The sequence below is a fragment of the Homarus americanus genome, unplaced genomic scaffold (assembly GCF_018991925.1).
Source record: "Homarus americanus isolate GMGI-L3 unplaced genomic scaffold, GMGI_Hamer_2.0 scaffold23939, whole genome shotgun sequence".
In the NCBI taxonomy this organism is placed as follows: Eukaryota; Metazoa; Arthropoda; class Malacostraca; order Decapoda; family Nephropidae; genus Homarus; species Homarus americanus.
In genome coordinates this window covers 472,501-482,393 of record NW_024755797.1, presented here as the reverse complement: position 1 = coordinate 482,393, position 9,893 = coordinate 472,501, and the positions used below count along the sequence as shown (strand labels likewise).

Genomic DNA, 9,893 nt, shown 5'->3' with positions numbered 1-9,893 from the left:
ATCCACCAATTTGCAAAACCGCCCCACTCCATACTTGTCTAACTATTCAGATCCACCAAGCATGTATACACTGATCCACCAAGCATGTATACACTGATCAACCAAGCATGTATAGACTGATCCACCAAACATGTATATACACTGATCCACCCACTTTGTAAACACTGATCCCCAACTATGTATACACTGATCCACCAAGCATGTATACACTGATCAACCAAGCATGTATAGACTGATCCACCAAGCATGTACCCTAATCACTCGAGCTCTGTAACATAAACTTGGCCCTTATAGTTACATAAAAATAATCACGAAAATGAGTTAGAAAAATAAGAAGTACCTCACTTGACATCCAGCCAACATACATGGAAGGATCGTTTATGACTCTTAACCGACCAGGAAGAGTTATTGGTTAGCTTTGGCGACTGACTTACCAACCATAACACTGATAAGTAATATGCTTGAGCAAAAAACAAATGATTTTTTTTTTACACATTGTGCACTGTAGAAGATACAATAAATAATACTCATAATAATCAACAGATATACACAGCAACGACTGTAAACTATACACATTACTGGAATGTATATTAGAAGTAGTCATTGTGTCTATCTTGCATGATCTAAGTTTATATATATATATATATATATATATATATATATATATATATATATATATATATATAAACTGTATATATACCATGTAGGGACACAAATCATCTTTACAGTGACTTACAACCAAATAAATCATAACAAGTTTTGCCATGCATAGTAAAGCATTTGATATACAATAAGAGTTAAAGCATAGCATATCAGCATACCACATTTACATATATATATACTGCAGCATGGTATGCCTCATACACCGTTTCAGATGGCATGGCACATACTCTGTGCGGCGGCATATGGCATGGCACATATTCTGTGCGGCGGCATATGACAGACACATTGCAAACGTCGTCTGCTATATGCATTCAACCAGGGCATAATATATATATATATATATATATATATATATATATATATATATATATATATATATATATATATATATATATATATCGGTTCAGTAATAATTTATTTTACAAATATCTGCCATGCCAACCTTCAGACACTGTGGTGAGTAAATTACGTAAGTAGCAATGTTATCAGTGAAATAATAAATTACAATAGACCTTTTCATCTTTTCACAGATGATCAGTATATTTTGACACTGGCAAGCCACAGGAGGCGTCATGATAAAGAGACCTAAACCTGAACTTAAGACATAGACAAACCTGAGCCTTACGTTAGCCTACAATAAGGGCTCAATTTTCTCTTTTTCTTTTGAGAAGAAAGTATTTATTACTCAAGTGACAATCTGTAGCCCATTATTCGTCAGTATGGATTCCATACACTTGTAATTAACATGTGTTGGCTATTCAGGTATAGCGGCGAAAAGAAGAGGTTTACGTCCCTCTTACCACAACACAATACTGTATCACTCCCATCCTGGCCTCCTGCACAACAGAAACAGTCATAGAGGCGCAACCAACCTCGCCAAAAATAACACAGTTTGAACAACGACGGCATTTTTATATTATTATTATTATTATTATTATTATTATTATTATTTAAACCACTAAGGACTTTTTTCACTAAAATTACTGCCGGCTAGACTGTACATTACACCATGGTTGAGGGCGGCCAGCACACCCGGGGGTTAAAACTCCGTAATTAAGAGGACGTCCACTCCATGTAATTGATATATCCTGGAAACTAACATTAACACCCACACACACATACACACAGACATACACACATACACACAGCAAAAAAGATTCTGTATACAACTCTAACCATTATCTTGGATATATATTTATTAGATATAGAGGTCACAGTGATATTAGTAGTAATATTAATAATAACGTTATGAAGAGCTTTAAATTTATCCCTGACGGTCGGGCGCGGAACAAGGTCGAGGAAAGGCCCCTCTGAATACGGCGGTGACTCCACTGGCTCACACGCCTGGTCACACACACACACACACACACACACACACACACACACACACACACACACATACCTGCCCCAGGTAACAGCGTCCCCCCCCTCTCGTGAGATGTGAGGCGAAGTGAGTGTACTCTTGTGTGTGTGTGTGTGTGTGTGTGTGTGTGTGCGTGTGTGTGTGCGTGCGTGCGTGCGTGCGTGCGTGTGTGTGTGTGTGTGTGTGTGTGTGTTTGTTTGTTTCTGTTTCCTCGTGGTGTTAAATGTTTCGTGTTATTGGCCGTGTGTGGAAAGAGAGAGAGGCTTCATGTTGTGATGTAAGACCATGTGAATGAGGCCAGTCTTTATATGGTTATATCCTGTGTTATTAAAGCTACCGAGCTGTGGGTGAGGAGGACATGGGGGTGTGTAGAGAAGTGTACTAGTGATTAAATTTGTGCGAGCAAGACTACACCCGTGTGAGGCAGGAGGTGTATGTAGCGGGTGTAGCCAGTGGAGACCACCTGATATAGCATAGTGTTGGTTACAGCCAACACCCTCGCCCTGCCCGCGCCCTCACAACCCAGACTGAGCACCCCCACGCCCACACGGGAGACGGGTGGGCGTGAGTAGTGACCAGTCCCCCGGTTTTGATTGGTACTGAGGTACAGTGATATAGAGGAGAGTACGGAGCGAGCCACGAGCCGCGCCGAGCACCACCCGCGCCATATCGTCGCACCCGCGCTGCCGCGGGCTCAAACCGCCCACAGTGGCGGGCGTTTAGCACCTGTGCGGCGGGAAGGACTGCGGCCCACTGGACTAGACCCAGGGCTGTACCGCCCGGGTCCAGTCCGCCCCGTGATTGTACTTTGTAGAAGAGCGAGACCCTGAGTTGTGGTGCGCCGGAGGGCGCGGAGCTCACGCGGGCGTGAGACTGAAGGAGACGGTGAGGGGGCGGTGTACGCGGCGGGCCACAGGCAGGTACACCAGGGAGGGCACAAACTGCCGCCGCTCACTCTGCCTCTCCTCCTCTTTCTCACCCTCGTCGCCTCCTTCACTCCCCTCGTTGTTCAGCAAGAACGGCTGCATCACGAAGCGCCCCGCTGCCCGGGGCTTGGTGGGCGTGGCGTGGGAGGTGGGTACGCCCGATCCCACCTGATGCTGCTCACGAATGTGTTGTCGCAGCGCCGTCAAACGCTGCGCTACTGCGCCACATTTGCGGCACTTAAAGAGGCGACGGTGGACAGCAGGACGGCCGAGCCAGGTGCCGCGTGCCCTGGGGTTGTGCGTGGCGTGGACGTGTGCCAGACATAACGCTCGTGACTTGAAGCGCCGGCCGCACTGAGAACACCGCCAGCGCTTTTTGCGCTTGGCAGGTGGTGCACGCGGGGCAGCCTCCTCACTGCTCTCCTCTGGGGCTTTAAATGGTTTGGGGGCATTGGGTTCTGAAGAATTGTCTTTTTCTAGTAGGGGTTTCAGAAACCCCTGAAGCTGGTGTTGTATCAGGTGGTGTTGGTAGGCTTCAAAGTTGGGCAATACTTGTGAACACAGTGGACAAGGAAATGACTGCCCCAGCATACCCGGCAAGGGGGGCATACCTGGGGCGTGGGTACGGGCGTGGGCGAACAGCAGTGCTGGTGAAGGTGCCGTGAAGGGGCATAGTGAGCACTGCAGAGAACGTATTCTTGTGTCATCTATGGTTTGAGAGTCTGTGTTCATGGTTTCAACTGGAGTGCCGTGCATCTTGATGACGTGGAGCTGGAGGGCCACCAGGTCTGGCACTACGTGGCCACACAGACCGCACGCTGAGCCGTTCTGTTGGCCACCTTCGCGCACCACTGTTGACGCCTCCACCTCTTGCCATTTTTCTTTGCCTTCATCATCGTGGTCGCTCGTTAAATGGGTCTTTAGCCACTTGCGGTTCTTGAATCGGCGGGAACACAGCGGACAGGATTCAATCTCGGACTTCACAATTCCTTCGTCGCTCTCACGCCCTTCCTCAACCATCCCGTGGGTGTTCTGCTTGTGCACGCGCAGGAAGTACTTGCTACACAGTTCTTTATTGCACAAGTCACAGGTCACCCCACCTGAGACGCCGTTCTCCACGTTGATGCCGTGCATCTTCAACATGTGTGTCTTCATGAAATATTTGTTACAAAGTTCTTTGTTACATATTTCACAGTAGGACCGAGAAGTAGACTGAGGTTTCCGTTCTTCCCGACTCTCCACCTCTGCCCTAATCCGCTCCATGAAAGAGGTGGGTGGCGCTGGTGGTGTGAACACTCCGTGGGCACTGAGCATGTGTTGCTGCAAGATGTATCGTGAAAAGAAATCCTTTTTGCAAATATTACAGAACGCTTGATTTTCCCCTGACAAAGGTGTAGGTGGAGGTGAGACTGAGACTTTTGGAGTGGGTTCTCTTGGGGTTTTTGGAGTTTGAGCAGCCTCACTGGGAGGGGCAGAGACCTCCTCGTGACCTAAAATCCCGTGCTCCGTCATCATGTGCGCCCGCAGGAAGTACTTGTTTCCCACGTCCTTATTACATAGTCGACACCGCAGACCCATCTCTCCTTGACGGTTCAGCTGAAGAATCATAGATTGAAGCTTGCGGAGATCCTCGCTAGCGTCTGACTCCCCAGAGCCTGCCGACTCAATTACAGAGGGCCGAGGCGGGTCCTCTCCTCTCTCACCCTGACCATCTTCCGATGTGACCACTAGTGTTGGCCTCTCTCGCTCTAACCTCGCCTGCTCCCTCTGTTCCTCCTCCTGCTTCTGTAATCTCTGTTGGTGCTCGAGATGCTTCTGTTGTTCCTGTATCCTCTTCTGGTGATGCTGTTGCTGTTGTCTGGCTTGTTGCTGGGCGTGTAGAGCGAGCTGTCTCAGCTGTTCATGCGGTGATTGATGTGGGTACAGGTTGAATTGTTCCTGGTGTCCCGATTCTTGGCTAGAACCATGAAAATAGTACTTGTGCATTTGAAGGACATAGGGATTGGGGAACGGACGTCGACAGATATCACACTCAAGATCACTTTCAATATCCGGTAGAGTCGGGCGAGCATACAGTGACTGACGCTCCAAGAGTCTTGCGAGATTCATGGGAGAACTCTCTTTTTGTTGACTCTTACTTCTGTCGGAAAATTCAGGTGTATAAATGCCATGTTTTTTAATTCGGTGCGTCCGGAGGAAGTATTTGTTGCAGAACTCCTTGCAGCAGAGTTCACAGAAGGCATCGGGGTTGATGACTCCCAGTTGCCGGAGCTGCTCGGGGGTGAACTTGGTTCCTGGAGGCGCCTGGACCATCGCTGGCTGACCGACGCGGGCGATGAGACCAGTCTCTCGGGAGCTCTCGTCCGCGCTGCTGCCCCCAGGAGTTCGATATCCGTCACGAAGGGGATCTCTGTTAATTTCACGACCATCAAGCCCTGCCTCGCGTCCTTCAAGGCTTCCTTCATGGCCTCCGATGCTGCCTTCACGACCTCCGATGCTGCCTTCACGGCCACCGAGGCTGCCTTCACGGCCACCGAGACTGCCTTCACGGCCACCAGTGCTACCTTCACGAGCTCGAAAGCTTTCTTCATGCCCATCAGATCCTCCATGGGTTTTGGGTCCTCCTTCTCTTCCTTCATATCCTTTCTCCCGGCCGTCCACTTCTCCCTCTTGATCTTTAGGAACTTCACGGTTTTCAGGTCCTTCTTTCCGTCTTTCAGAATCTCCACCACTTTCTTGTTTCAGTTGTTCTCCCTCTCTGCCGTCCGCACGACCTTGGTGTTCCTCTGTGTCCTCTTGGGTATGCTGGAGGTCATTACTTTCTCCCTTTTCATGGTCTTTGGCCTCCGAGTCACTCTGCTGCCCCTCCCGTTGACGTCCTTCATCATCCTGGTAGAGTGAGTCTCGATTACCTTCCGCCTCGTTTTCTCTCCTTATCTCCTCATGGTGTTGTTCAAGCTCACGTTGCCTGTCCATTAAAATGCGTTCCCGTTGTTCACGTTCGTACTGTTCACGTTCAAGTTGCTGCTCTCTGTATAAATTTCGTTCCCGTTCTCGCTCATGTTCCCACTGGTCTCGTTCTCGCTGCTGCATCTCTCGCTCTCGTTGCTGTCGCTCACGTTCTAAGTACTGTTGCTGTACACGTTCACGATGCTGCTGCTCTAGGTCCCGCTGTTGCATCTCCCACTCACGCTGTTGTTCCTCTCTCATCGTCTGCATATCGCGAGCGTCCAGTGGGAAGTCGTGGGAGTCTGGTAGACGGTCGAGATGGGCTAGAGGTCCGTCTCGGTCATCGCGATGATTGTAATGGTCACTGCTACGATGTTCCTGCTTGCTCCAGGACTCGCTTCTCTGTATATTGTCTTTAGGGGATGTTCTGGGGCCATCAGGGACTCTGGGCAGTTCCCTGACAATATCCCAGGGTGATCCTAAGGGTCTCTCCCAAGGACTACGGGCCATAGTGTCTCTTGAAGGATCTCTCGCCTCCCTTGGTAGTTCACCAATGTCCTTACCAGAGTCCCATGGCTCTCTGCTTTGCTCGCGAGGATCCTTCAGGGACTCCCAAGGACTGAAGTAATCCCTAGGGTCCCTGTGATCTGGGCTACTCTTGCGCCCGTTGTTAGGCGTGGGAGTTCTTGGGTTCTTCAAGGGGTGGGGAGATGTGCTGTGAGGTGAGGGGAGGGGGGCCACTATATGAGGGCCGTGAACCTGTAACTTGTGGGCGTTGAGCGGCGCCCGACCTCCGATGTCCCTCCGGCAAGCGTCGCACCAACCTTCAGGTCTGTCCGGTGCCAAACGGACGGGCACCTGGCCGGGAGTTTTAGGTTTTGTTACTACGTCGATGGTGATGCCGTGGATCTTTGACTTGTGACGCTTCAGAAAGTATTTGTTACAGAATTCTTTTTGGCACAGCTCGCAGTAAGCCTCCAGGTTTATGACGCCACCAGCCTTGCTGTTACTGCTACTGCTGCTACTGCCGGGTTCTGTTTTGGGCATTGGAATGGGTTTACTGGCACCAGGATGAGTAGGTAGAAGTGGAGGCCGCAGCGGGAGGCTGTTCATGGTGGCAGCAATGAAGGCCCCGGCATAAGGAGACCCGACGAGCCCCCCTGAACCAAGACTAGGACCTAGAGGTGAGGCCAGAGGCACACTAGGGCCCAGAGGGGTGGTGTGGCCAGTGGTCATGTTTGTGGGGGAACTACTAAACTCCGGAGAGTAAATGCCGTGCTTGTTGGCTTTATGAGTCTTGAGAAAGTATTTGTTGCAGAATTCTTTATTGCACAGATCACAGTAAGCTTGTTGGTTGAAGATTCGATGCTGTTGACCATTAGCTGAGAAAGATGGAGAAGAGTTGTTCTGTGGTGTATGGCCTGCTGACAGCCGCTCGTGCTCTGCCTGTTGTAGGAATGGTAATAGGAAATGTGGAGGCGCTAACGGCAGGAGGCCGGGTAAGTTGAACTTCATTTCGCCGAACGATGACGGCATTGGAATTGAGGTAGGCGGGCTTCTGCCATCCTCTTCCTGTGGCCTTGTGGGGGGTCCTCCTCCCTCCCACCGGGGACTTGACAGGTTCAGGGGCGTGGCTCCGTCTTCTCCCTTGAGGAGCTCTACTGGTTCTTGTTTCTGGTGGTGCTGCTGCTGACGGGCCTCATCGTCACTAAGCAAACGTCCTATGTGTTCCTCAATAATGTGTCGTCTAAGACTGTCTTCAGAAGGAGCCTGAAGGTGGCAATACGAACACGTGAGACCCTCGTCACCTTCTGCCGATGGATTAGACATTTCAGAATCGAACTGTGTTTCTTCGGTCTTAATTTCCGTTTGTTCTTCACCGTCCCCAGGCTCTCCCTGGGGCGTCGGTAACCGCACTGGCTTGCTCTGCTTGCGCCTCTTCTTGGCCGACGCCGACAGGAGGTCGTCGCCGAGGGAGGACTTGCTATAAAAGTGGGTAAGCTGATCATTGAGACTGGCCTCGTCATCCTCGGTCGTGGCGTCCCCTCCCGAGGTGGACATCTCGTGGGGGTCTCCTCCGTAATGGGATGCAACTGCCTGGAAGTGGGCGTGGAGGTAGGAATGGTGGGCCACGGAGGGAACCTCGACAGCGGTGTTTGGGGAGGGAGGTGGGCGTGGGTGGGCGTCCCTCCCGGTGACGTGGGGCGTCGTGCCGCGTGACACCAGAGCCTCCAGCAGCCCACTGTTCAGTGCCGCAGATGCCATCTTACCACGCCCGCCTGCAACACCAGAGAGATTCATTGTTAATGGGGTCATACGGCATTAGTAGTGTCATAATGCAAGGTGATGTGTTGCAGTAAAACGTTCCACTTAATCATCACACTAGATACACCTAAACACCCAGTTAATACACAACACTAAACACACCACCGACACGTAAATCAATTGTGCTTGAAACACCAAAACATTTGACTAAAACAATAAAAAGTCTAATACAAAACTGCACCTCTTACATAATAAACATTACACCAAGTTCATAAACCACAACAAATGAACTCATTTAACTTTATAATACAATACGAACTCTGGTTAATTGCACAGAGAGAGAGAGAGAGAGAGAGAGAGAGAGAGAGAGAGAGAGGTATTCACGCAGGAACATCTATAGGATATATTATGTAATACCTATTTAACACCTAAGAACTCTGACGTAATCATTTGGAAGTTGCTGTATCTGTAATGATTTACCTGTATCAAGTTAGGGAAGGGTAAGGTAAAACAGGGTAGGGTAGGGTAAGGTAAGGTAAAGGGTAGGGTAAGGTAAGGTAAGGTAAAGGGTAGGTAAGGTAAGGTAAGGTAAGGTAAAGGGTAAGGTAAGGTAAGGTAAGGTAAAGGGTAGGGTAGACCACAGTGGATGTTTTAATGTCATAAATAATTATGCAATATATTCTTGTCATCGAACACGACCGTCAGTCACGAATACAACGAGTGAAAATATGGCCTGGTGTCCACTAAATGATGGTATGGTACGTGATGGTATGGTAGATGTTGATATGAGGTATGGTAGGTGATGGTATGGGTATGGTAGATGTTAGTATGAGGTATGGTAGGTGTTGTTGTGAAGGTATGGTAGGCGATGGTATGGGGGTATGGTAGGTGATGGTATGGGTATGGTAGATGTTAGTATGAGGTATGGTAGGTGGTGGTATGATTGGTGATGGTAGGTGTTGTTGTGAAGGCATGGTAGGCGATGGTATGGGGGTATGGTAGGTGATGGTATGGGAGTATGGTGGTTTCAGGACTCCAAATATTGGTTTAAATGGGACTGGCACTAATTGGCACTAATGAACAAGAGAGTGACAACAAAACAAGAGTGCCTTTAAGAGGAATGTACAGCAGCGGGGTAGAAGGAAACGGGTAAGAAGATAAGGAAGGGAGAATTGGAATAAATGAAGAGATAGGTATAAGGGAAGTACCTCATATCGCCCCTATAGTCCCTCATCCCATCATCATTCCTAGTCCTCATACCATCATCATTCCCCAGCCCTACCCCATCATTCTTCAGCCCTCATCCCATCATCATTCCTAGTCCTCATACCGTCATCATTCCCCAGCCCTACCCCATCATTCTTCAGCCCCCATCCCATCATTCTTCAGCCCCCATCCCATCATTCTTCCGTCCCCATCCCATCGTTCTTCAGCCCCCATCCCATCATTCTTCAGCCCCATCCCATCATTCTTCTGTCCCCATTCTTCTCAGTCCCCATCCCATCATTCCTCAGCCCCTATCCCTTCACTCTCTTGCCACCTCTAACATCAGTCAAGCCCTCACCCACCTCCCCACTAGCCCTCACTACCCACCCACCCCATCACCCATCATTACACCATCCGCCTCTCCACGAGCCCCCTCCCATCAGCCCCCACCCACCTCTCTTCTAACCCTCACCCACCCATCGTGATTCCCATTCATTTCCTCGCCTCTATAATTCACATCA

The 9,893-nt window shown here is 49.5% G+C and overlaps 1 protein-coding gene across 1 annotated transcript in view; it reads right to left on the bottom strand.

Annotated features, from left to right (window-relative positions):
* Positions 1–1,066: 1,066 nt before the first annotated feature.
* Positions 1,067–9,893, bottom strand: part of LOC121856675 — a 51,740-nt gene continuing 42,913 nt past the window's right edge. Inside the window, exon 2 of the mRNA XM_042352363.1 lies at positions 1,067–8,180. Within this exon, the coding sequence (XP_042208297.1) occupies positions 2,884–8,166 (5,283 nt within the window). The 5' untranslated portion in view covers positions 8,167–8,180 and the 3' untranslated portion in view covers positions 1,067–2,883. The remainder of the gene's footprint in view (positions 8,181–9,893) is intronic.